The 27978-nt window shown below is 48.0% G+C and overlaps 1 protein-coding gene across 1 annotated transcript; it reads right to left on the bottom strand.

The window, feature by feature from the left end:
* Positions 1-18: 18 nt before the first annotated feature.
* Positions 19-4732, bottom strand: DLX6 (distal-less homeobox 6). The gene is made up of 3 exons (XM_053999504.1): positions 4052-4732; positions 2933-3126; positions 19-1151 (listed from the first exon to the last, which is right to left on the bottom strand). Exons 1-3 carry the CDS (start codon positions 4410-4412, stop codon positions 900-902), a joined length of 807 nt encoding a protein of 268 aa, XP_053855479.1. The 5' UTR covers positions 4413-4732; the 3' UTR covers positions 19-899.
* Between the last annotated feature and the right edge of the window lie 23246 nt (positions 4733-27978).

The following is a 27978-nucleotide window of genomic DNA, read 5'->3' as shown; positions in this document are numbered from 1 at the left end:
AGAAATAGGAGCCAGGCGGGCGTTTTGTGGCTTTTACTCTATATATGAAAGAAGACAAAAACATACAAAGTATATGTACAACTAAAATTCAACAATATATACAGAAAGGTTGCTCGGGGAAAGGTCCCTCTCGCTCAGTGGTTGAGGCTGCTGCCGGGCAGCGCTGAACCTTCCTTCCTCAGCCCGCGGCGGCGGGTCTGGCCGCGAATCCCTCGCTCTGTCTTTACTGCTCGTCTCCGGGACACTGTCCGGCTGTGTGCGGGTCCGGGTCTGTGCGGATGAGGGGGCTCTTCGAGTGAGAGACGATGGTTTCTTCTGAGCCGCAGCCCATTACATTTTGAGAAAGCATGCAGATTTTGCTTCGTGGTAATGTTCCAATCTTACAGTATATTTGCATTTTTTCAACCAGTTCTCCTTTTTCCCCCCAGTCTTAATTTTTTAAAAATCACTTCTTCTGTCTTTTAATCCTTTCCCCAGTTTGGATTTGGTGAATAAAAATGAAGGAGCTTTGACTAGTCTCTCTTTCATCATGTAATGTCTTTAGCTCATTAAACAAGTAAAAACGGCTGCCATGGTAGATTCAGGTTCTTGTGGGCAAAGTCTGTAAAAAGTTTGTTTTGACGTATACTCCACAGAGAAAGAGGCTGGTGCCTTGGAGTCCAAAGGAAAATATCCTAAAGAGAAGTGTCTTCTGTGCGCCAGAATGAAAATTGTGTCTTTCTGTTCAAGATCAATCGCTGAGGTTACTTAAAAAAAAAAAAAAAATAAAGCCACTCTGTCTCTTTGCCGCATCTACAAGTTCACACAGAGCCTGTTAGCTGGCACGGCTTGGCAAAGCAGGGGAACTTCTTGCCATGTCGAGACGAGGCGTTCTTGGGAGATTATTTCTCTTGGACAATTCACATCATTTGTGGTCTCTGCATTGTGTCTTGATGTGGAGAAGAATACCAGTGAGAATAGCCAGGCATGTAGCTGTTTGGAGGCATATTGACTCCCTTGGCAGAGGCTGAAACGTCCCAGACTGGAGGCAGAGCTGGAGAGCGAGGGGAGAGGGCAGCAGAGCCGGGCAGAGGGTCGCTCTCGTGGGGGTTACTGCCCTGCTTCAGCAGCTTCTTGAATTTGGAGCGCTTGTTCTGAAACCAGATCTTCACCTGAAAACCGAAACGCATTAGATATTAGGCTGCCGTCAGCGCTCAGGGCACAGCAGGGAAAGACCCCGGGGGCCGGGGGTCTAATCTGGAGAAAGTCTTGAGGGCACACGCCAGTCGGGTGTGGAGCTGGAGATGGGGAGAGGGGAAGGAGGGGTAGCTACGGCTGCTCTTGGGCTTTGGTTGCAGCTGGAGAGAGCAGGGGAGGCAGAGCAGAGCTGGAAAGCGAGGGGGATGCAGGTTTTAACGTGGGACGCTGTCTTCCCTGAGCAGGCCAGATTGTTGTTTCCCTGAGCAGACCACATGCTCTGAGGTCTCCCGTTTTAGCGCCTCATTCAGAATTTTGGAGGTCATTTGATCGTTCGGGCAAACTGTTGTCGAACATGGGCAATCATATGATTTTGTGCCAGGCCACAAGAACCAATAGACAAATGGCATCTTACAAAGAAATTGTGCTTCTGAAATCCTCACGATCAGGTCAAGCAGTCCATGTTGATGTGGCAGGGGAGGAGGCATAATGGAAACAGGATTGCAGCTTTATATTAAAATGGATTATTAAAGAAATAATATTTTTATTTTCTCTGTGAGTATTAGTATATCAGCATTGCTTTGGGTCTCATCCTGCTACTAACCCAGCAGAACTCTCGAAGAGGGAGCCTGCACTCAATAAGGTGTGCAAGGATCAGGCCCACTGGCAGATCAGAATTATTATAGCAATTATATATAGGTAAGACATGTATACAGAATGTATCTTTTTAAATTAATCAAAAATAGAAAACAAATTCCCCCATGCGTGTTTGACCTCTCAAACTTTGCAATCGTAATGTTAATGGATAAGCAGGGGCTCTTCTCTAGCTGCAAGATCAGGATCGGGCCCCTAAAAAAAAATCTATGCATGCGAGCAAGAAAGCGAGACAACAGTGAGACAGAGTGTGCATGCTGAGGATACTAAAATCCCATTTGAAAAACCATCAGGCCCATTCCCATCATTAATGTTTGCTGAGTATTTAAAAATTGCTGTCTGGAAGAGACTGTTACCAATGACATTGATAAAATCCTGAAGTTATTTGCTAGGCTCATAGATTCAATAACATTTTGCCCGGATTGATCCCATCTATCCATGCACTTCTCCACAAACCCCAGCCTGGTAAGCCTGTAATGCCTCATATGTCTTTCAAGCTTAAATTAGCAGAATGGCACAGCTACTCCAACCACACTTAACGATGGCTTAACCTGCCATAATTTTGTACACGGCTGTCTTTGATCTTCAGATCTATTATCACCTTCCGTACATTTTGCCCAAGGCTAACCACTGCATTTGCGTTAGTCATCCAGGGTGAATTAACTATTGATTTAACAGGTATTTCCTAACGCGTTCCTGTTTCCCCTCTACCTATGTGCGTTGCAACGAGGCAGCTTTGCTTTTAGCACTACCTCAGGCCCAGCGATTCCTTGCCTTTGTTTTGTTCTCCTTTTCACAGCTGGGCAATTGCATCTCGGTGCTGGAATTATCCGAAAATATAGGCAAATTTAAAACGTTATGTGTGGCATCAAAAGGGAGCGCTTGCTCGCAGACGGCTTAGGGAAGGGCGCTTTCAGCTCTTTCTGCGGCAGCCCGATCTCTGCCGCGCGTTAGGTAAGTCCTAGCGTAGACAGATGGGAACCGTGTGCGTTACCTTTCCTACCGTTCCCGACAGAGGCCAAAATATTTAGGGAGCATCATACTTTGCCTGGCCTTTGTTGCTCGAGCAGGATTTCAGTGATTTGGAATTCCCAGTAATTACCTGTGTCTGGGTAAGTCCTAATGAAGCTGCCAGTTCAGCTCTCTCTGGAAGTGCCAGGTACTGTGTCTGCTGAAAGCGATGATTTAAAGCCTGGAGTTGTAGACTAGAGTAAATGGTTCGAGGCTTCCGAATCTTTTTCCCTTTTCCATTAAATCTGATTTCACCGTTTTCAATCACTGTGGTTTTTTGCTGATCTGCAAGCAAAACAACACAGCTGAAACATCACCCTCCTTAGCTATTAAACGTGGGTATTTTGGCTGCCACGGCTCCTAAAAACGCCAAAGCCTGTCCCGACGCCTGTTTAACCCCACGGCGCAGGCACGGGCTGCGTCTCGTTACAGGCACGCGCGGCACGGGCTGCCGCTTGGGAGCTACCGGGAGAAAAAACAGCTGTCCGGGCATAGTGGGCACGCTCTCCTTCTTCCCGGGAAGAAAAAAATATGAAAACATTTTTTAAAATTTAAAGTGCAGCGCTGGCTTTGCGAAGGTATGCCTCGTTCCAGGGCCATCCAGGTTTTACTCGGCTAATTGACTTCGCGTCGCCAGTTTGGTGGTCAGTGAATCACCAGTCCGAGACTTTTAACAATGCTTTCCCCCCCCTCCGCACCCCTCCCGTGCCCCTCTGGATGGGTATGTACGTCTTCCTGCAAAAAAAAAAAAGAAATACATAAATCAGACGGCCCCCGAGCGGAATGCGACCCGCTCGCCTGGAAACTTTCACTCCTCAGGTGTTAGCAGGAATTTTGCCTAAAGCCGGTCCCGCCGTAACAAAGGAGCACCGAGTGCAGCCCCTTGCCGCCGGCCGCGGGGCGAGCGGGGAAGGCGTCGGTGCGCAGCGCCGCGGTTCCGCCAGCAGCCGCCTCTGGCGCGGAGGGAGCGCGGCGGTCCCGCTGCCGGTACCGCAGCAGTAGGCCCGCAGAGGGGCCGCGGAAACAGGCAACCCCCCACCTTTCCTCCCCGCCGTCCCGCGCACCCAGGGCTGGCGCCTGCCTCGGCGGGAGCGGGGGGCACGGCGGGGGTCGTTATGCAGGTGCCCCAGGGGGGGCCTGGAAGAGGCCCGGGGATGGAGGGAGCGGGGGGAGAAGCTGGCAGCGGGTTCGGGAAGCGGTGCCGGCTCACCTGCATCGTCCGCCCGCGTCTGGCTGGCCGAGCTGCTGTTGTGGTAGGATTGGAGGTAAGGGCTGTGCTGCGAGTGGCTCACGTAGGGGTAGGCGGCCAGCGAGCGGTGGTTGTAGGAGCCGGCGCTGCCGGAGTAGGGCGAGCTGTGGTGGTGATGCTGGTGGTGCGGGTGCGAGCCGGCGGCGGAGTGCAGGCAGTGCAGCGGGTAGTGGGCTCCGGCCATTGCCGGCGAGCTCTGCTGGGAGTGGGGCGGCGGCGGCGGCTGCGGCGGCGGCGGCTGCTGTTGCCCGAACTCCATGAAGGCGGATTTGGAGGAGTCTTGCGCGTCCAGCCCGTCAGCCATCGTAGTCATGGTCATCATCAAAGTTTGGGAGGGAGAGCGCGGTGCTCCCCGGCTCGCCCCCCGCGCTCTGCCTCCTCTCTGCCCAGCCACCGCCGCTCCCCTTACCCGCCGCGGCACCGCTGGAGAGGCGGCGGTGATTTAATTTAATTTCTTTTCTTTTTTTTTTTTTTTTTTTTTCTTTTCCGCCTTTTTTTTTTCCTTCCCCCCCTCCTCTCCAAGGAGCCGTTGTGCGAGGGGCCTCGTTCACTGAGGGAGGGGAGGAAGGGGAGGGCGGTGTGCGGGGTGTGTGAAGGGGGAGGGCGGGCTACTCCCGCCGCTTTTTTGCGCCGCTCTTTTCCTTCATCCCCCCGGCGCGTGGGGTGGGTGTTGTTTTTTTTTCTTTTTTTTTTTTTTTTTTCTTTCCTGGGGGGGCGACGTGGAGGGTGGGGGCAGTTTAAGGTGGGAGCCGGGAAAGTTGGGGCTCCGGCGCTCCGACTTGAAGGGCAGGGACGCGCACGAGTCGAATGGTTCGTCTCCGGAGGGCAGCGCCTTCCTCATTGGTCACTCGGCCCCCTGACGTCATAGCCGGCAGCGCGCGCGGTGCCCGCGCCCGCCCCCCTTGCCCCCCCCTCCACACCCGCGCGCGGGTGGGGAAAAGGGGAGCGCCTGTGCCCATCCCCCCTCACCCCTTTCCCCCAAATCACGCATTCCCCCACCACACGACCCCCTCCATCCCCCTCCCCCCCGCCTCCTTGCGCGGTATTTTCGCTGCGGCGAAGCGACGCGCAGCGCATTTTTCCCCGCTGAACGCAGCAGCAGCAGCAGCTCCCGTAATGGCTTTCAAATATATGCAAATGGCTACGTGCGGTTGGCGGTTTTGGCAAAAAGCTTGATTAGGATATAAACGACCCAAGGAAAAAAAAAAAAGTGCCTGCGCCCTAAATTTGTCTTTAGATTACAATTCCAGTTGATTTTATTTTATTGTCAACATTGTTAATGATAAAAATAGAGTCGTTTTACAGTTATTTTTACTTTCTGGAAGGAGGCAATTAGACTTCTAATCAGGAATACACAAAAATCTCCCATGATTAACTGCAGTACTTTGTTCAAATTGCTGCTATAAAATTCAGAACAATTTGCCTGTAATGATTATGGACTGGGTTTATTTTGGGAGGTGGAATAAAAGTGGATATAGCATAAATTATCCTCTAATTATACACCAGTGTCGCCTCAATTATCCTCTTATCAAAATGGTTGTCTAACTGCCGCATTTAGTTTCAATTCTCTCCTTTTTTCTATAAAAAGAACTTCATACCTTGTTATTATTAATCCATTTATTATTTGCAAGGGGATTTATATCCGAACATCCAGGTGGTATTACCACTTCTCTTTCAAAGATGGACTAGGGAAAGACACTAAGTTTGATCCAGCATCGCGGAGGATCTCTCTCTCTCCTCTCTCCTCTCTCTCCCCCCTCTCTCTCACCCCCTCTCTCTCTTTTTTTCCCCCCTTTCCCTCGCTTAAATCTCCTCGCGTCCAGCTAAGCATGAACTCCAGAGACAGACCCCACCGGAGAGGACTGAGGTAGGAAGGACCCTGCGGAACTCGCTAAGCCTAAAGAAATCCGAAAGTTGCTCTAGATGGGGAAAGGGGTTGGAGGCTTCGGGCTTTGAAAACCAACACCGGCACCAGCAGCCGCTGCTTCCAAAACCTCGCGCAGCCCAGAGACGTCCCCAGACCGATCCCAGGTCTTGACACTGCCTCTCACTGCGACATTCCCTGAGGATTGGTTTTCAGATTCTGCAGATGTTTATATATATATATATATATTAACGCGTCGCTTGTGGAAATACTTAGAGGGGTTTAATTTTTCTTTTTGGACTTTTTTTCTCTTTTTCATTTCTTCCTTTATCTTGGAGTTGTGCTTTCCCACAGTCCGATCATTAACTCTGGGAAGCCGAAGGATGCGAGCCCCCTCTTCGCATACCGTTGGGTGGGGGGGGGGGGGGAGGAAAGAGGGGGAAGGAGGATGCCAAGCGATGCTGTATCGGTGGAAGGGCATAACCCGTAGTCTCTCGGCGCTTGTAGTTCATATGGTTTGTTTCAGGGGGGCATGGGGGAGGGATGTCTTTTTTTCCTGTGTGGCTGGGATGTTCTGAGCCCCCTTAGCCACCCTCTCATCGTTGTTTCACTTCTTGAGCCCTTGGAGTCGGTTCAGTAACTCTGAATGCAGTTGTAAGTGTCTTGCCTTGTTCTCCGGCTTTTAACAAGGGTTCCACTTTAACACGCGAAAGGGTAACCCGATCCAGGCGTTTACAAATCTACAATGAATAAAAATATAGAGAAAAGGGGAAGAGAAAGGAAGGAATTCCTACTGAGACTCTTTATTCATAGGTGTAGGTAATGTACTCAACAGGAACAGGTACATTTGGCAGTTTTATTGCTTTATACCCTCCAGCTTGCTGTTAACATCATGAAGGCGTTTTTTTCGCAGGTGCACATGCTAGCATTTTCTCCAGCAGCAAGAGCATGCATAACAAAAGATGTCAGAAAATAGGCTGGGGAGTGTTTGCAACATGTTGTTTTCTTGTTTCGAAATAATTCCTGCCGCATAATGGATGCTAACCCCGGAATGGGGGAAAGTTGTGCAGAAGAGGAGACCGCTTTGAAATAATACCTATATGCCGCCTTGGCGGAGAGAATAAGGCGTCTGAGTCAGACAAAAAGGAGAAGAAAAGACAGGGAGAATCTGCAGGAACTGCTTCCTGCGATAGACAGCAAACGGAGTTGCATGTGCAACTCTCGTTCAGCCTAGCTGACGGACGAGATGCGGTGAGGCGAGCGGGACAAGCAGCGGCTCCGGATGTGGGCCGGGGGGAGCGGCGGCGCCGCGGGGATGCGGAGCCCCCGCCGAGCCGTCAGTGGGCGCCGGCCGGAGGGGAAGAGCTGGAAACCCGGCGCTGCTCTTCCCCCGCGGTGCTCAGACATCCTCGTCTGTCGTCAAGACAGTTGACTCCGTCCAACCTCACACCGATAATTTTCCTCAAATTAATTAAACCCACCGGGGGTCGCGACGGGCGTGGGGGGTGGAGTGGGGAGCAATAGGGGCCCGAGCCGTGCCCTGGTAGAAGCGGCAATTGCAGGGATATTTGTTTTCCGATGTTCAGGCAGATCCCGGGCTCGCGCTCTGGAGGTGGATGCCAGGGCACCTGGGAGGTCCCTGCCCGATGGGGAGACTACGTTGCCGGGCACCGGTCCTCCCTGGCTCCCATTTGAGTGCAGCCGAGCTTCGTCATCGGCCTCTTTCTGGAGAAATTAGACCTGAATCAATAGCTCTGGACGCATCAGAACAGTGGAGTGCCCATTTCCCAGGGTGGGTGACTCGTGCCCGTCCCCACCCTTCCTAGTCCCCTTGCCCTGAAGTGCCTCCGAAAGTGAGCAGGCAGAAGTCACGAGTGAGGGGCGGGAGCCCACGAGGGGAGCTGCCTTGCCTCAACTGAGCTTACCGGGAGCTGCACGGGGCTGGACGGGCCAGGAGCATGGCTGGATGGGGCAAAGTGCCAGTTAGGGGGAGGCTGGGGACTGTCCTGAGGCGGGAGCCCCTGCACGGCCTCCTGTGAACACACGTCCGTCCCTGGGAAAAGGCAGAAGGAATTAACCGCATGCGACCCCCCTTCCTGCCTTCCCCGCTCTTTCCGCGGCCAAGCTCGAGCTCCCGGAGGTCTGGGTTGCAGCCCTGGTCGGGGGCGATGGGGATACGCCCTGTCCACTGTTCTGCACTCTATTCTCTCTGGACCGCGGGTACCACCGGGCCCTACCCGCGCATCCCTGGCCGGCCTTCTCTTCTCCTCACCCCGCAGTGTAATATTCCCAGAGAATGTGCTCCGCAAGTCACCCTCGCTCGTCTGGAGGGCAAGGAGGCCTCTGCACCCCGAGCAGGATTAGGGCCAGCATCTCTTCACGCCCGGACTGGCTGAGAGCCGCGGGGGCAACACTACGCTCTCTTTCCCTCTCCCCCGCCGTCCTCCCCTGCTCCGCTGACGGGCGGAGAGCGTGACACCACGCACCGGGTTCCCTGTGCCCCAGGACTGGGTGACTTCGTGCGACCGGTCTTCGGTGTCACCTTAAACCGCGTCGCTTTAATGATGTTTGTGGGTAACACTTTCAAAGGGCCAAAGCGTGTTTGCGTGGTTTAAGGTCACATTTGTGAGTCGAAAGATGTCACATAACAGACACAACAGTTAGAAGGAGCTGACAAACAACAGGAAACGGGGTTCTATTTTTAGGGTGTAATAGGAAGTTAATGTAAGCGGTCAGAAGCTTCCTATATGCCTCCGAGCACCTTCTGTTCCATTCATTCATTCATCCATTCATTCATTCATGCGTTCAACAATAACAACAGGGGAAAACAAACATTCCCGTTCCGTTTCTCATCCCATCCTTGCCGGGAAGTCATGCTGAGGTGTTTGCAAGGGTGGGCTCTGCAAGCGGAGTCCCTCTTTCGGGTGGTTTATCTTATTTTTTGCTTCGTGGGGAGGGGTGCGATAGCTGACGGCGTTCCCCAGGCGAGGTTCCTCCAAAAGGAGTGTGCAGTGGCTGAGGGCTGCGCTCTGGGATTATATATCCCCTCTTCCCAATTGACACCAGAGTCCGGGAGAGTGCTTTCTGTCTCACACCGGTCAGAGTAGCTGGGAAGGTCCCAGATAAACTTATTTCAGGAATTACGTTGGTTCGTGTTTTTTTTTTTGCGCGAGAAGTCCATGTACCGGCGTGAAGTAGATCTTGCAATAGGATTTTTTTTTAAGTCGCAGAGAAATGCTGGGTGGGGCGGGGGGGACGGGAGGGAGGGGAAAAGGCAAAGATTAGATTAGTGAGGGATCTCCTGTTTTTTTAGCAACAGTACGGAATCCACAAAGCATTCGAAAGGTGCTCGGGGGAGAGTGGAGGTCTCCGGCAGAATAGTATGTGGAAAATCTCGAGAGAAGCGGAAAGCCAGAAAATATTCCCGCTGGCAGCGATCCGCTCCAGATGCGTTTTTGCGGAGAGGCTCCCTCCGCGGATGCACGGGACTTTCCCCGCTGGAGCGCGGCTGTGGCGGCCGCCAAACGCGCGCCTCCGCCCCGTGAGGCCGGCGCTCCGCGGGTGTCCGCGGCCGCACGACGCTGGTGTGCGAACCAGCTGCCCGGTACGGCTCGGCAGCCGCTGTCCTGCTCTGCCAGCGCAGCTTTGCCCATTTTATTTACAGCTCCCAGAAGCTCAGCAAAATATCTCTCCTTGCATCTGCCGATGATATTTTTTTCTCCCAGTCTCTCAAGCCTGTTTACCCCAAAACACACGTCCTCCTCTCCTTCTGCTAGTATATCATATTGCCATCGTCCTAATAGCGGCTGAACGGTGAGGAAAGGCACCCGCAAAAGGAGGTCACCTCCTCAAGCTGGAAGAGAGTCATTTTAAGGAGAGACTGCGGAATTTGAGCGCTGCCAGCGCGAGAGCAAGAGCGGAGCGGAGGCTTCTCTGGATTTCAACCCACTAACATTATAACAGACAGGCAGGCGTCAATGGCTTTCCATACCGCGAGTGTGAAGGAAGTGGCCGGGAAGCGGAGCGGGGGTAAACCCCAGCCCAGCCTTGCAGATGGATCACACACGCCGCTTTCTATATTGTAGCCTGGGTCAAAATAATGGGAGTCAGAAGGGGAAAGATCCAGAGGGAACCAGCCACTGTCTCTTGTACAGATTTGTAGCGAAGCCTTGGCTGTGATTAAAACCTTACAGATAGATTCATTCAATGTGTGGCTTTGTAGAGAGTCGCAGATTGGGGCTTTTTGTTTGGTTAATGTTTTTTTGTGTTGTTGTCGTTGGTTGTTGTCCCTGATGGGGGTATGTGTATGTGGGGGGGTGTACACCTACTTTAAAATGCAATTAGGTTTCAAGAGAGTGGCTGCTCAGCTGGAGGACGGAACCCCCGCGGAGGCCCTGGCGCCTCTCCCCGCACCTGGTCAGGTGTGCACCCACACCTTCAGTGAAATCCCACGGACAGGTCTCTCTCGCTCTGCCCATACGGCAAGCCTGGTGTCGGCATACGTGATCCCCGTAAAGAGACTGAGAGGGTGGCTGTGCCTCCTTTGCCCCTCCGCTGGGACCCTTACGTGGCAGCGGCGTGGGGGGATCTTCCCCTCCGAGGGTCAGGGGACCTCCCTGAACGCAGCCGCAGGTTTGCAGACCGCCGCCTGTGAGGCTTTCACTTGGCAGGCGTCCCCGCCTGCCCGGGTGCTGCTGAAGCAGATGTTTGTTTTAACGGGGACTTATGTTGTTTTGTTTTCTTTTCAAATGAAAAAAAAAAAAAAACCAACAACAATTAAATAAAAAACCTTTATGTGGCAGAACAAGATGAAATGCAATTAAAAAATAAAAACAAAACAAAACAAAAAACCCAACCCACCACCGCTCTTAAGTGCCCGTCTTGGAAGGGCTCAGAGGAGAATGGAAACTTGAGGCTCTTCTAAGTCATCAGAGAGGCTGCAATTTCTCCTGCGGTAGCGGCCAGTCTCACCCCCCAGCCCAGACACGCCGTATTCAGTCTCGGCTCCCCACGGCCACTCGTGTGCTGAGCCGGTGACACCAGTGGGGAGCGTGTCACCCCAGCTGCGCTCTGGAAGTCTCGGATTCCGGCGAGAGAAAGCAGAGGCTTTAATTACGGCAAACGAACGCAGTGTCCTCTCTCTTCAGTCTCTTTGCCTTCGTTTATTTTTAGTACACTTCAAATGTCTACACATTTCCCTTGTTGAGATCACTGCAATTATTTACTCTGCCTTTAGGGATGCATTTACCCAAGCAATGAATGGAAATGTAGTAAACACTGCGCAAAGTCAATGCAGTTATTGAGGTTTATTTATTAGGAAAAGAAGTAAATATCTCGGCTTTACTTGTTTCTTCGGGCAGACTCGTTATCTAGAGTAGATTTCAAGGAGAGTTCTTCACTTATTCCCGTGTAAAGAGCTTGCTTTATACGTTTATCTCGTATCTGTATCTAGCTACAGCCTCTTTTGTCAGGGTCTCAGCGGACTATAAAAACAAATCTAAAAGTTAATTTAGAAGGATAATCCGGAGGGATGCATTATCTGATCTCTCTGTAGAAATTTAGCTAGGTAAGGTCCCTTATCTGAAAGCGTAAAGAGATACATACAAAGAGAGCATCGCCTCCAGCAACCTGGATTCCGCCCGCATCCACCGTCCGGAGCGGTAAAGCTCTTTGACACTGAGCGCGGTTTCACTGGCAGAGTGAAACTGCTTTGCCGGACTAACTGGTCCTAGTGTGACCACGGCGTTATCCTCCATACCGCAAGAATTATTATTCTATTTCGCGAGTTGAGATCGCCACCTTTCTCCACCTGTCTGCCCTGACCCCTCTCCCCCCAGCCATCTCTCTCAAGGAATAAACGCAGGAGGAAGGGACGCTGGGGGACGTGGGCGGTAAGAGCACGTTAGGTATCTGCGGCGTGAGGCGCGGGAGGTATTGCGGGTTTCTGACAGCTGGATCTGAAACAAATCAGATCTGGATTAACTTGCCTGTTTTGTGAATTGTCTGCATTTGAGCAAGCAGCCCTCACCCACTCCGCTTCTGGCAGGTTTTGTTACACGTGCCTCTATAAATATATTATCCCAACCCTCTTTCCTCGTTGGAGATCTCTGTTCAACAAAACAGAAAACAGAACGAGGAGAAGCGATTTTCTTTTTTAAATGAAGACATTTATAAGTAACCTAATTTCGTATCGTGGAAGTAAATTTCATGCTAGGATATATTTTGCACAACATGTAATCTTTTACAGCCGGAAGACATTTAATTAAAGCCATATTGGGAGAAGTACGGCTTCAAAGCAGTCAGACGACCACATACCTCATTCATATTCAGGATCCGTCCACGAATTCATATTGTTCTAACGTGGGACATCGCCCCTACGGCATAACTCTGCAAGGCCTGGGCAGCATGAGAGATAACACAAAGGAGGGCAGGCACGGAACAGCACGGGCGCGCTTTACCAGGCGGAGAGGTGTCTGTTTAACCCAAACACCACCGCTTTCTGCTTTTCAGCTCTCCACATTCGGTCGGAGGAACTCCCAGCAATTCACATGCACTAGCTGGGGGCTGGGAGAAGAGGGAAAAGTCCACCGAGCATGAGCCGGGGTGAAGCATCCCGAGTTGGGTGCTCCCACTTCGTTTCTACACGCTGCTGCCCACTTCATGTCGCCTCGGGAAATACGTGTGTGGGGACAAGGTTTGATCACACGCTTTGCCATCTCCCCAGAATAAGGCCGGGGATCTTGTGGCAGCCCCATTTCTTAGCATTTTGGGCTGGTCGGGAGCGGTCATGCAGACTCACACACCCTACGGCTAAAGGGGGATCTCTGGGGAGAGAAGGGATGGCGCCCTGTCGGCACTGTTCACAGGCATCTGTGAACTTTTTATCGCGCTCGTACCGTTTGAACGACAAACACACTTTCTCTTCAAGTTTTTACCCCATCTCCTGCTCGACGTTGAGTTACTCAGATGAAGATAAGGGATCCTTGAAGAAATGGGGGTGAAGGAAGGGAATAGCCCAGGCCTGAGGTGAGAGCGGGGTTCAGCTAGACATCCTACAGTCTGCAGGGCTCAGGTGCCGACTGTCCCTGTCCTTCCCGGCTCCGTAGATGGGACACTAGATCTTTCGTTGAAATCACTGGTAAAACTGCCCTGAATTCGGCGAGAGCCGAATCGACCCCCCTCCACCTTGCACTGTTTCTCTGTGGTAACTTTTGCCTAAGCGGGTACTTGGTGCCTCCTGCCTTTCCCTTGCCATTCCCGGGGCCGCTGATGCGAAAGGTTGGTTCTCGGGGAGCCGAGGCACTTGTGTGCCCCGGGGTCGTGTCAGCAAGCACTTTTGTTTTCTTCTCGAAAGGGATGGCAAAATGCTTCCAATGAAGCGGAGAAAAGCGAAGCGAAATAAACCCACAACAAATTTTCCCCCTAAATAAATCATCTCTCTGTCCAGCCCGAAGCAAAATAAACCCGCAGCAAAACGAGTCGCCTCCCGCGGCTGCCCTGCCTCCAGTCGGGGCTGCTTCGTTTCAGAAGGGATAAAATTCAGCGGCGAAATTAAATCAGAAAAGTTCTGGTTAGTTTCCTTGTAGTGGTAATTAAAAGTATTAATTGGTTGTGTCGACAGCTTAAAAAGACAGGTGTTGCTAAAAAAGCGTCATTAATCTTCCAGTCATTACCAAGCGGCGATGGGAACCGGACTGGGAAAAGGAGCCGATTGTTTATGAGGGTCTTTCAAGGTTTAAGAATGGAGATTATAATAATACTACTGCTAATCGGACGACTTTCTCCATTCCTTTGAAAAATGAAAATAAATCAAATGGCCTGCCTGCAGCCCTCAGCTAGAGCAGGGCAGGAAGTCTCTCATGGACTTCGACCCGTTTAAGATATTTTAACGTTAATTTTCGGTGCATATCTATACGGTTAAATGTGGGGACAATTATTCATTGTTCCTGTCTTCGGATTTTATTTTTTTGTCAGCTGACCTGTGGCCCGTGAATAAAGTAAGTTTTACACAAGTTTTCGGCACAGCAATCTAAACTTCAAAGGCTCTGACTAGCTGCTCTGTCCATCGGGCAAAGTAAGAGGCACTGGCGTTGCAGCCTAGTTGCGTAAAAGTGAGGAAAGGAGTGAATCCAGGCCCCGGCATGAGACCCGACCCCAGCTTTTCAAGTGGGTGGGTTGGGGGTTGTTTGTTGGTTCGTTTGCGGTTTTGGGTTGCTTGGCCGCGCCCGGAGACCACAGAGCCGCGGGCGGCCGGACCGAACAAACTTCCCCGAGGGGCGAAGAGCAGCGGGTGCGGCGGGGGAGCGGCGCGCCCTTGTCCCTGCGCGCACGTCGGGCGCACCGGCGGCCTCCGGGGAGCCCAGAGGCGCCCTTCGAAGGCGATGCCTGGGGCTTCGGCCGGCGGCCTCCCCAGAGAGAAACCCGGCCCCTGCTGCCTCCAGGAGACTCGGGGCCCGGTCCCCTCCCTCTGCTCGGGGCAGCGTGGCCGGGCCGAGAGCCGGGGCTCCAGGCCGGGCTCCCGCGGGCGCTCGGCGGGGCCTCCCCGCACCGCCGCTCCCGCCGCACGTGACGCGGCGCGGCGCATGCGCGCGGCGCCGGCCCCGACGGCCCCGACGGCCGCGCACGAGCACGGCCCCGAGCCCGAGCACGGCCCCGAGCCCCCCGTTCCGCCGGGCCCCCGCAGCCTGCCCGCCGAGGCCTCGCGTCCCCACGCCGAGGCAAGCACCGAGACAGCGAAGTAGCCTTTGAAGCCATCCCGCCCGACGGGTTGTTTTAAGTCCTCCCGATGGGGCTGTCCCCACCGGCCAGCCGGCGCGGCCTCGCCTCTGCCCTCCTCTCCGGTGCTGCCTCCGGCGCTCGGGCCGTGCCGGTTCTGTTCCGCCGACCCCTTCCTCTCCCCGGCCTGTGGCACCTTACGGTGTGCCCGTCTGTTACGGTCCACACCGCTCCTGCTCTGCTCGCTGGGCAGGGCCGCCGGGGAGTTCCGACCACAGCTCCGTACACGGTAAACGGCCCCCACGCTCCTGGCTAAAATAATCTCCGAATCCGCTCGCACGGGTATTCCTGCAGCTGTGTTTGTTATCGAGGGTCCTTTCGCAGCCAGGCAGCGGCGGCTCTCGCCGTTGGCACCCAGCGGGAACGCGCCAGCGTTTGTGGGGAGCTGCGGGGGGGCGAGGGCCGGGGGCTGAGCTCCCGCACGGGTGCGCCGAGGGAGCGGCGCTGCCCAGCCAAGCACCCCGCTCCCACAGCCGCCTTCCTGACGGGCTTCGCACGGGTCCTGGGGCCGAAGCCCCGTGGAAAAGCAAAGACAAGCACACACGCAGCCTTTGCCTACTTCGGATCGGTAATGACTTCCCCCCCACTTGTTCTAAAACAACAAAACACAGACTTACCTGAAGTGGTTTGTATTTTCACAACAAGGGATATTCCCTGCATTGCACACATGCACGGAACGCATGCACACGCGCGCACACACACACACACACACACACACATGCACACACACATATTAACCAATAGAAAAGCCAGATATGAGGGTTTGATGCTCTGCTGTGACATGAATAATTGTTGCATCGTGTAACTTCCTACATCTTGGTTTTAATTTGCAGTGAACCAAACAAAGATATTTGCAATTTTTAAATAAGCACTCTATGTAATAAATGGGAACATTGTGCATGAATGCTGTTTCTTCCCCTTTTCTTTAGAAGACATTATTAGCTCTGACAGCATGCAGCTCAGGTTTGGAGGAGAGGATTTTGTAAAGGGATGATAGACAGGAAGGGCAGCAATCATGGGCTTCTTGGGCTAAAGCTTTTTTTCTTTTTTATCAGAATGTTCTGTTCGATGCCATTTATCCTTGATGATAGAAAATTGCTCTGTTGCCAGGACGCTGCTGCTGAAATAGAGGGCAGGAGCCACATTTCCATTTTGCAGCTTGAAAGCTATTCAAATGAATTTGCAGAAAGGGGGAAAAATCTAGAGATAAACAAATGAGAATAAATCGAGTTCCCTTTCCTCTATTTTCTTTCTCTCTCTCTCTCTTTTTTTTTTTTTTTTTTTTTTTTTTTTTTTTTTTTTTTTTTTTTTAGGTGTGTATGTGTGAGGGACCTATTCATTTTCTACATAAGGATTTTAGTTCATCAGTGTTTGCAGCACCTGGGAAAGTGCTCCAAATCAGGGAACACTTATTTTGCTGCTGTTCTAGCCGCTGAACATATAAACATATTAGAGAAATTTACGTCTGTGTGTGTGTGTGCCGATATGCAGGCACCCACGATTTCCTTACACGTATGTATATACAGCCAGACCCAGAAATGCAGTGCTGTGTATTCCTCTGTGTGGATACCAAAGACATGCACCACCACCTTACAGTCAATGTGATTTCTCCCAACATTTATTTGTTGATTCTGGTGAAATACTTTGTCGTTTAAAAACAATTAAAATCTATGCTTAAGTTATAGCACTGTCCTTCCATCATAGCTAATTGTGTGGGAAATCTTCATTTTCCCTCCTAGTCCATTTAGATATTTCCGGAGTCCCAAGGAGAAGTAATAACGCATCTGGCTATAATCCAGCATGCAGCCCAAGGGCTAATATTTAATCATTATTTTTAAATTAAGCATTGAATAAAATAAAGCCAGAAACATTATTTATAAATTGGAATGAATATAATGGCAAGTAATTATGCTCTTCCTTCGCTGGTGATTCAAGGCTCAGCTCAGCTCCTCAGTTCATATCCAAATAAATGAAACGTGTGAAGCCTGTTAAACACTTCCATTTCATTTACTTGTTCCGTCTGTAGGCTGCTGATGTGTCAGGCTAGAAATATTGGACATACCTTGACTGGGGCTGTAAAAACTCTCAGAGGTCTGAGAGCCCGGTTACCACAAAACAACTTCAAATGAATTCTAACTTCACTTCTGAGTAAAAGCCAGTGCCAGTGAGTCATGGGGTTGAGAAGATTATGCAGCCTTCTCTTAAACATAGGATTTTAAGCAAGCATAATATGTTTGATGACATACTATATTTGATCACCTTGCATTTTTTTCACTATGTCACTTCAACAGTTTCACCTCCTATTAATCTATAATTAGCATGTTGGCTTAAAACATGATGTATTTCAAAGTGGCATCTTGTTAGATGTGGGTTCCCTTCTGCAAGGAAGAAAATTCTAGAATTAGAAAAGAAACAAACAGGACTGAAAAAGGAGGATTGATTTATTGGCCTTGGCCAACAGCTTTTCCATAAGTGTCCAAGCAGTCAGGCATGTGACTTTAGTATAGATTTTAAAATCTCCCTTCAGCTGAAAAGTTCAGTGCGCAAATAATAATAAACTCAAATCACTGCTGCTATTAGATTAGGCTAAACATGGGGATACGCGGGACCAGCCGTGCCCAGCTCTTCCCCCTGCCAGGGCCAGCGGCCCCGCCAGCCGCCCGGGCAGCGCCGTGCTCCCCGTGCCGCGGGGGCGATGCGAGGGCTCTGCCACCCCTCCACGGGAGCACCGGGGGCGGTGGGACCCTGGGGCTGCGTCACCCGCTCCGCTCCTGCCGAAGCCCGTTCCGGGGGGCGAGGGCACCGCGGGGCCCCCGAGCGCGGCACCTCAGGGAGGGAGCAGCGAGCGGAGCGGGCGGCCCTCGGGCGACCCACGGCCTCCCTTCCCCGCATCCCTCGCCGGGAGCCGGGGGCGGCCAAGTTGCTGGGACCGGGCGGGAGCGGCACGGGGCCCCCGGGAGCGGCGCACCTGGGGGGACTTCCCAGGCCCCGCGGGGCTGGCGCCGGGCAGGCGGCGGAACCCGCCACGCCGGGAACGTGCCGTGGCTCCACCCGCGGCCCCGGCCCGGCCCGGCCCGGCCCGGCGCCTGTGGCTGCAGCTGCTCCGGTGTCAGCAGCCCGCTCGGTTACCGCGGCCCCCGAGTTCTGCCATGCGGGTACCGGCGGCGGGCAATAGCTCGACTCCCGGCCTGATGCCTGGCGGGCCATCCCAGCAGATCCCGGGCTGCCCCCCAGCGAAACGAGCGCTTTGCAGGGGAGATCATCGGCGGGGGCCGGGCTCCCCCTGCCAGGTGCCTCACTGTCAGTAGAAAGGGATAAATTTTAATTCGAGGGGCGAGATTAAAGCCGGCCTGGCCTTGTCTCCTGCTATTATCTGGGAGATGAGAGCCTATGTCTGGGCTTCCTCCTGCCATCCTTAATGTGGGGACCTGGGCTCAAGGAAGTCAGTGCCTGCACGTTGAAGTGATTGTGGGTGTCAACCCAAATATCTGTAATACCCACTGTGGTTCAGAGGGTGACAGTGCATTTTCGGGCAGCAGGTGATTAGTTGTAACAATTATTTGTAGGTCTTTTATTTAGGAAAAGTTCAGGCCTACATGAGTCCATGCTTGCTTAGTGACCACTTTTGAGTACTAAAAAAGCAAAGATAACTAGAGCTGGGTGTAAAGTTTCAAAGGCACAAGGCTGAACAAAGAAATATGTAGACAAGAGATGACAAAAGCCATGGAACTGGCGGCAAATGCTAGAACCACCAAAAAAAAAAAAAATCCCCAAACCAACAACAAAAAACATCAACACAAACAAAACCCCCCCAAAACCACCAAAAAAACAAATCAAACCACCAAAACCCCAATAAAAACCACCACAACTTTGCCAGTAATGTACTTGTAATGTGAACCAGATTGTCACAGAAAACAAAATGGGTCATAGACTAGTGAACCTTGGCTGCAGCCTGCCCCTTTTCACAGTAATTTCCTTGGTGTTGTGCAGCAGGCCATGTTGCTGCAGGCCCAGCCTGCTATCTCCATGTCTCCTCACATGCGTCTGCAGGGGCTTACTGGCACGGAGGAGGGACATGCTGATATGGCAGCAGGGCTTTTCACAGCCTCCCACCTTCTGTGCCCTGGGCAGGGCTGGGTCTCTCAGCCCATTCCTTGCCGTGCAGACTTGGTAATGCTCTTTTGTCACAACCCTCAAACACAGTGCATCATACTGAGCTTTGCTCCTCTAAATCGTCAGGCTTACATTGTCTTTGTCTTGTGGAAAAAAATGTGCGTGGCCATGTGATTAAAGCATGTCTAATCATGAGTTCACCTAAGGAACTGAATTTGGGTTGCATATGTAACCTCATGTCTGGCACTTTCTACCTTTTTAGTGACTAACTTCACAGCCTTATTGTTCTTTTGACTTAGATCTATAGGTGTGTGAGAAAGATCTTAGTGTAAACCAAAGCAAAACCAGCAAGCCCGACATTTTTATAAAGTTGGCTTTTTTGTTTGGCTTTTTTTTTTTTTTTTTTTTTTTTTTTTAAATGAAGGCTGTCCATAGTTTGGTTTTATGCCCTGAAAAGCAGAACTTTGTCTTCTCTTTGAATTCTAGCAGACACAGTACCTAAAAAAAAAAACCTCTCCAACTTGGGTTCAAACACAGCCACAGTTTCATGAGAATGACTTTAACTCACAGGCCTATTATCACTTGATCTCTGGCGCCTTCTCTTCCCCAAAAGAGAATTAGAATGCCACCTTTCTGATTACACTCATTTAAGAGATTAAGTTTTGGAACATTAAAGAGATAAACATTTGAATATGCATCTGTCTCCTTATTACCACTTTCAAATGGCTAGGCGTTAATGGTACATTCCATCAGTAAACCATTAACTTCACTTTAAAACCATAAAGTTTTTGCTATATAAGAATCTTTTAAACAGACTTACATTGTTAATTAAGGGCTTAGGAATGCATGAAATCTTCAGTTTACAGATCCACAAACTTTGTGAGACTTCTGTCACTGAGAAAACCACAGACCTGATTTGGTTCTCCAAAGTAACAATGGCTTGAGCAAACTAGATTTTAATTTCTCAGCAAGTCATTTTGCATTTTCAGATGCTACATTTGTTCTACATTCAGTCTGGTCAGATTCAATACCAGTATACTAGTTTATTTCAGCTCTTTCTTGGCTTCTCTGCACCTTCCTTGGTAATCCTCTTCTCCAAGCAGCAGAAGTGCTTAGGGGATCAACTCTTAGCCAGATATGGCATCAGGGTAAGGACAGGGCATATACATTCAGACTTCTGAGCTTGAAGAACATTCCAGATCCATCAAATATATAGTTTTTAATTTTTTAAAAATTTCTGTTGAAGCAGATTCAGAAGGTTACCTTGGCAGAGGGCTGTTTTATGAATTTGCTACTGTTACACAAATGGTAAAGCTTCTGGGCTGTTAATTCATCTGTGTTCTATACTGAGTGATTCCAGAGAACTCTCTAAGGTGCTTTAATGGCCCCCCCCCATCATGTATCTTTCCAAACACAGCTTGGTGGTAGTCAGCTATATGTGAAGACTGATATATTACCATCAAGTCATGTATGTCTTGAATGAACAAAGAAAAATTCATAGTAGTTTTATTTGAAAGCATCCATGGCAGAAAGTAGTCATATTGGCTGCTTCCAGACAGTCCAAGATCACATACATGTTTTTTAAGCATTTAAAAACTGTGGAGTTAAGGAAAATTAACCTAGAATTTGTAATGAAATTTTTTTTTTTCCTCTGAGTTACTCAGTAAACGGTGTAATTTTTCATAGGCTGCTAGTGAAGAACTTCCCCCAGCCACTACATGAAAAAAAGGTCACCAATTTTAATATTATTTCATATAAAAAAGAAGCACACCTATGGTTATGCTTTGCAATGGTTGGTTGTGGCACTGAACAGTTACTGTACCAGCTACACAAAAGTGAGGGCACCTTATGAGGTTTAAAACCTGAAGATTTTTATCATCTGCTGAAGACAGTAGGAAAACCTTATGTTGTCTGTATGGGTATTTTCACAGGCTTTCAGATGACTGAGCAGTTCCTACCCCGCTGCTGAATAGCTGAATATTCCCTCCCTTTGGGGAGGACACATTTGCTCACCATCCATAGTGTCCTTTTTGTGTTGCAAATGTGAAGGGAAGTGCGAGCTGGCTTTGCTCAAGCCAAGCACTGTTGACTACTGGAGGATGAATTACATCTGTTCATTCTACCGATATTATAAATTAGATACAAATTGTAATAATTATGCTTAATTGCTACTTAATTACTGATTAAAAGAAACGTTTTTATGCTTCTTTATTACAATCCCATGCATTTTTTTCCAAGGATGTTTAATCAGGCAGACGTTCTGAAGAACTGCCACAAATCATATTTTAGTGGTAGGATTAGAAAGACGGTGTTGTGCACACCATTTTGAATATGAACATTTGCATATGACCTAAACTTCAGTACAGTTGGAACATTTTTGTCCAAGTGTTGCCAAAAAAATGCACAGCTTTTCAGAATAAAGATATTGCAGATATCCAGAGCAAGCTAGGATACTAAATTAGCAATGTATTCCCTCCCCTCCCCGCTGCCCAGTATCATAGCTCTTTGTTAAGCAGATGAACTTGCAGGCAGCAAAAAAATAGAACTTTTAAAATATACCTGGGATTTTTGGTCTTACCTGTAAAGTCCTCAGTTCAGTGAATCAAGAGGAAGAGGGGGAGGATTTTTTTGTGTGTTTGGCTGTAGTGTAGGGAAAATAGGTGGAGATTTGTGTGCTTGAATCCAGTGAGCCAGGTGAGTAATTAATCAAGATCATGTCTAGATAATTGGCCAAAGAGCAACAGCAGGGTTCATCCTACATTTACAGCTTTGAGAGAACAGCTCATGGATATCAAAATGATTTTGACTGTTCAACAAATGCTGATTTGGGCTCCATTCTTCTATATGTATGAATTGACTATCCTTTTTAAAGTCGGCACAAACATGCTGCTAACAACTGCTGATATTGGACTCTAGGTACTTACAATCTAAAAAAATCATATTCTGTAGCTATGAAGTCTATTTAAAACAATTTTCCAAGCATTAGAGAGACTAACTGCTACTAGTGGTTTAGAGTGTTGGATTAATTATGCCCATTGCACTGCATAATATAGAGCACTTATGATTACTACATGGATGGTTTTTCTGGGGGGAAGAGGAGGGTCTTGTCATTCAGAAAGGAAAAAAATAATCACCTGTTTTCTTATGTCTCTGCTTGTTACAGAGCCCATTGAAGTCAATGGGAGTGTTGCCATTTGTTTGTGTGGGCTTCTGTCAGGTCCTGTATATGCTGCTGTGAACTGGAGGGGGAAAAGGAGAAAACTGGAGAAGGATTTGTCCCTTCTCTTAAAGGGAAGAGAAGCAAGAGGAGAGGAGTTAAACAGAGGTGAAGAACTGAGCTCTTTGTCTATTAATTAGGGTTGACATGCCTTGTGGAAAGCATGTACACTGGGTCCCTCTGCCCCACTGTTTCATTTACATTTCCTGTGCTAGTTGCTCTTCAGATCAATACAGTGCTCATGTATTATGCACTGAGTAGCACTAACCATAGCACTCTACTGCTCTGGTGCATAGGAAAGGAAGACATTGAATTGAACAAGATTTTTTACAGTCAAAAATGCTTTTTGTTTCTGCAGATGATGCCCACTCTCTCTGAAACATATTGTCCAGCACAACACCTACACATATCACAAGAATTTTTCTCTGAGTTACTCAACAATATCTAATCACTTGTTGCCTATGGAGAAACAGGACCTGGTGAAACTATGGAGTTCTCCTGATGAAGTCTTGCTAACATGCTTCAGCTGAAACTGGAAGGGCTCACTGGACAGTGCTAGTTCATTCCCATGTCCATTTTCTCCTGGTTACACCCACCAGAAGACAGTGACAATTGGTTGCAATTAGAGAGGAAAAGTGCCATTGTATTTGACACTAGGCTGGACTCTGGAGATGTTCTGTTGCTGGGTGTGTCTCAAACTGCTGGGTGACCTCGGGTAAGACATTTGGGACTCAGACTTATGATCAGTTTATAACTATTTAACAAGCTATTGTGTCTCAGTTGAACAGCAGTGACTGTCCTTGTGTGCACTTTCACCCAGAGCAAACGGGCTGATGTGACCCAAAGTGTAGTTATATGAACAAATAATTAAATCAGTGCAACCAGCTCTGCTGCCATGAGATTGTATCCCTGAGAAGGCAACTAATCTGGTTTAAAATTTGTGAGGTTTTTGTTTTGTTTTGCTTTACTTTTTTTTTCTGGATTGTTTTTAATTTTCACCACTTCCCCAGTGCATGTCACTGGAGGAATATAGGTCTTTTGGTAGCAATGTTGGGCATAGAGTGGCAGTGCTGATTTAACCTGTAGTGAAACAGGTCTGGTTACTTTGCCATTACTGTGGAGTAAGAGGATGTGCATGGAGCAAGCAGATCAACTGGTGCTTGAAGGTATTTCAAAGTTGTGAGTCTGACCAATCAGATCCCAATCAGCAAAACACCTAAATGTCTCTATGAATCACAGTATTTGTTCATCATGTAAAAAGGGAGGAGGTTTTACCTCCCTCTTCTTTCTCTGTCCAGATTGTAAATTGCATAGTGGGAAATGTTCGCACTCTGTGTTGGTACAGAGTCTAACATAGTGATGGACTGTTCTTATCAGCGGTCTGCATACAAGTACAAATAAATCACAAGACTAACAGAGGGAGAGGTGTTCTCACCTGTCAGTGGAGAATAGCAGAAGGCAACAATCAACCTCTGAATTTATAGGCTTTGTTGTCTGCCAATTAGCACTAACCTCAGAGTAGCAGTAAAAGTATATCCCGAGCCTCCTTTTGCTAGGCAATTTCCCTCAGTAAGGTTTTCAATTATTATCTGAAGTGCTTTATTTATAATTATTTTGGTAGAGAAACATTGTCTTAATAGTACAGTAACATGTGAATTACCATTTTACACTACACACACACACACACTTCCCATCTTGGGGCAGTATTTTACAGCAGTTTTGTCTTTTGTTGGTCAGGCAAAATGATGTGCATTTGTGTGAGTTAAGGATGACATAGGACCTACTTGAGAGTGCTGAAGAAGGATGAAGTCAAAAAAGAGCTCACAGAGGAAGGACAGGTATCTGCTACCACAGAGAGGAACCTTCTCCTCAGGAGCTGCAAGGTTATGTCTCAGAGAATAAGAAAGATGAAGTCACTGGGCTGTGAAAATAAACCACTTATTGAAGAAAAGACTGTACATAAATTTTATTGTATCAAGTTAATTTCATGTCTGTAAGTCTGCTGAATTGATATGTATTAGTTTCAAAGAAATTGTTCTTTTTTTCAGCTGGTTTGCAGTCAAAAGCAGAGTACTTACAATTTGTTCTTAGGTGCTGAGTAATGACGATGATGTGTTGGTTCTTATAATTATGATCACATTTTACTATGACAGTAAATGCTAAAGTTTAAAAGAATGTGCAAGGAGAGGGATCTGGATGGGTCACAGTCAAGCTGTCTCCCAACTCCTCTAACAAGGGTTCACACCAACATGTTCCAGGTCTCTGAGACAATTTCTCTTCTAATGTAGTAGCTGCTAGCTAGCAATTAAATTTCTGTCTATAGAAAATGAGTCCAGCTGGCTTTGCTTCCTCTCCCTTGAGAAATTCTTCAAAGTTCTAGGTTCCCACAGCAAGGCTTCCATGGCTTCAAAGGCATAATTTGGCACATGCCCACTAGGCATGCGTTTGTCAAAGTACACACACAAAATTTCACTGTTGAAGATCTGTGCCCCAGGGAAGCTTCCACTCTGAGGTGAAATTACTTCTTTCCAAATGCCATACTTGAACTATGAAAGGATACACCCTTTAACATAATAATAGTGACTTCCAAATGCAAAGACATAGCCTCTGATTTACAGCAAGCATACCCACCGCAGATTAGCTCTTGAGATATCTGAAGGCAAAGTATTATAGCAAGAGCTATTTATCCAAGATTCTGCCTCATTACAAATCATCCTTGTACATTACACTGAAGGAATAATAAAACAACTGCCTATTATCCCTTACGGAGTGGCAGACAGATCAAAACGCTCTCATCTCTTACTAGTCCTCATTCAGACAACTGTGGCTCTGAAGTCTAACCTGAACAAGCCACACCTTTTTGAGACAACACAAGTGCTCTTGTTTCTTCCCACTGCACACAACTTTTTATGAGACAGGAATACTGAATGACAAGTGCTCCTTCATGCAAAGAAGACATGTGAAGTTTGTTCCTCCTACCCACCCAAGCAGCCTGTCTTAATGGCTCTCTTCTCTGAGAGCTCTTGTTGGATCTCCTATTCTCATGAGCTTACTGCATTTGACAGTGTCTTTTTTGACACACTCAAGAAAGGTTACACAAGTAACCACAGATGCCCTTGAGAATAGATTTTGAAGTATATCATGGCCCAGTACACAAAAACTTGTGTAGGCCTTGTCTGCTACTGTACCAAAGTAGTGTGTCCAGACTGACTAGCTGTCTAGGTTCCCACTTCAGTCGATGGAAAAAGACAACCTGTACTATTTTTCAGAGATGTCCAAATTCTCTGTTAGGGTATGGTGATAGGTTTCTGGAAGTGAACATCTACCTCCGTAACTAAAAAGAAGGCATAGGCAACTGCTTTATATCCTAGATGCCAAATTCTTAGCTAAAACTAAGCAGATAGGTATCATCCAAGTGGAGGGAAAGTAAAGATGTGTAAAAATTTCAACTGTAACTGGTTGTTTGCCATCCTAAAAATTTTGTTCTGTGCCTAGTTTGTGAAGGACTAGAATAGCTTCCAATCAGACCAATTTTGTTTCTCAGTTACAGCTGTGGAAGTGCAGTATGGTTTTAGTGCTAGAGATCCAAAATATCTGCTCTTTAGGAGGGTGATGTGTACTGCTTGGTGGCATGGAAGAACAGAGCAGGTACACTTCAGGTTTCTGTAGAGGTAATTTCTGTGCTCATCTCTCCAACTGATTTTCATCTCCTCGGCTTCAGCAGGAAGGCTGGTACAGGCAGAGTTGAAAACAGCAAAATGGTACATCCCTCTCTGCCATTTTATGTACCATTTGGTACATGACATCTGGTCTCATTGATTATTTCAGGGGAAGGAGTGGATGGGACCTTAAGCACCTAATTAGGGTTTAGCTGTATAAGCCAGCTTTGAGTATGAGGCTGAAGCACCTATATAGGAGCCTGAAGGGACTTTGTTCTCACAGAGGAACACTGCCCTGGATCTTGCTTCCCACTTTTGTCTCACTGAACCTGAACCTCTCTGCCTGCAGAGCAATAGCATCTTCTCAGTCTAGTTTTTGAGGGCTCATTTAAGCTTTGTGAGAGCATCTTTTAGTTAAAAATGGAGTCCCAGTGTTTCTAGCTGTTAAAGCATTTTGTATTTGCAATAATTTCTGTACATATGACTTTTGTTTCATTACAAGAAGATTTAATTCATTATAACATCCTTAGCTTTCTCAGGACACGATAGGTTTGTCTGTAGTCTTTCCTTTAGTCTCCTTCATTATCTATAATATTTCTTCCTTTGACACAAATGGTCACACATCAGAGCTTCTTCTGGTTAGGAAGTGAAACCATTGATGGAGTCAGGCCCTTTCTTGGCTTCAGTTCTACCTATTTACAAAGAACATGCTAACTTCTCTTTCTCAGCCTGCAGATGCAATCAAAACCACCAAAGACAATATCTTTGCTTACAGCATCACTTTTTTTTTTTCGTGTTCAGTATTCCAAATAAGTTCTCCCTTTAGGCTTTATGCCCAGATACTTTCCTTTTAGCTGCTGTGTTTAGAACTTATTTCTCCTTCCGTTTCAGCTACCTTGTTTTCTTGTACATACATACACACAAATATACCCTTACCCAAAGCAATAACCATCAGTACCATCTGCCTACATTATTCAAGATTTAGGGTGTACTTTTGCCTTGTCTCAGAAACCTGTATTACCTCATCAAAGAACTACTTGGCTCTGTTATCTCAGATGAAGGGTGGTGGTTACTTCCATCAGCTTCAATGCCTCTTCTCCCAGTCTTGAACAATAGTACATCATGTTCACCCTGTCTTTGCCCTTACAGGATTTTCTACTTGCTTATCTTGCATTTATCTCTGTATTGCTTTATTTGGCACTAAAATACAGAATGGATGTGCTGGGACTAAATTCCCCTTTCACTAATAATTCTACTATCTTCCGTCTCCACAGATAATAGATAGTGGAAATACTTTTGATGTACATCCATAAATGAGAGAAGAGATAGAGCTTTGTTTTCTTCATTTCTTTTGTCAAGTCCTGCTAGGGTTTTTGTTTGTTTGTTTGTTTGTTTGTTCTCTTTTTTATTTCTCTGATACCTCAGCTTTTTTTTAGCTGGCTTTTAAAGAGAGCCTGTAACTTTAAGCAACACTAAGGGATAAGACTATCTGCAGACTGCAAGGAAATTACATCTGAATTAAGAGAATAGAGGATAAAGACAGTTTTTTGTCTATCAAACAACCATCTCTGGAATTAGGAAAATAATGCTCTTACATTTAGGAAGCTATTAGCTGTTAAAGCTTTTAGATGTTTCCCTTGTCAAACAACATCTGATGGCCAAAAGCCATGCTGACAGGGATTCACTTATGTCATAGGCTTTCTTTGGAGAGAAATACAAAGAAACATATGGGTCATTATGACCCACCCCTTCATTACCACTGTGGAAATGCAGGTTTTTTACAACAGAATAACATCTCTGCGATACCTTGGTTGTCAAAAACCACAATTATAGTCATTGTTTATGCATTAGGGAAACCTCATCCTAAACCTGGCACCATATGGGGGTGAAAAGAGCAGCTGCTGACATTTCAGGATAATCATTATGATCTAGATGTAGATATGACTCAGCATGATGAGCCTGACAACAAGAACAGGAAAAAAAGAGCAAAGCAGCATAGGCAGGTTTCAAATGTCCCTTCAAGGCACCAGCCCAATGCATTTCTAAGGGGAGAGGCTTTCAACATGCATCAAGTGGGACAGCTCCTTAGGAACTCCACGTGGAAAGCCTGAGCAGGGCTTCAGGCCAACATAGCCAAAAGGGTTGTTGATATTTATGTGTGTTGTAATCCAAGGGAGAAAAATAATTATTAACTGCCCAGAAAGAGTTTTGGAATACTGTTTTTTCCCCTTATTTTTGTGAACAATGAAACTATGCCAAA

Source organism: Vidua macroura, chromosome 1 (genome assembly GCF_024509145.1).
Source record: "Vidua macroura isolate BioBank_ID:100142 chromosome 1, ASM2450914v1, whole genome shotgun sequence".
Classification (NCBI taxonomy): Eukaryota; Metazoa; Chordata; class Aves; order Passeriformes; family Viduidae; genus Vidua; species Vidua macroura.
The sequence above is the reverse complement of the archived record's forward strand: the minus strand, read 5'-3'. Positions and strand labels throughout refer to the sequence as shown.

Coding starts and splice junctions, on each gene's coding strand:
- DLX6 (XM_053999504.1), bottom strand. CDS start 4,412: ATGATGACCATGACTACGATGGCTGACGGGCTGGACGCGCAAGACTCC. Junction 3,127..4,051: donor GACGCGGGCGGACGATGCAG/GTGAGCCGGCAC, acceptor TTTTGCTTGCAG/ATCAGCAAAAAACCACAGTG. Junction 1,152..2,932: donor TAGGACTTACCCAGACACAG/GTAATTACTGGG, acceptor TTCGGTTTTCAG/GTGAAGATCTGGTTTCAGAA.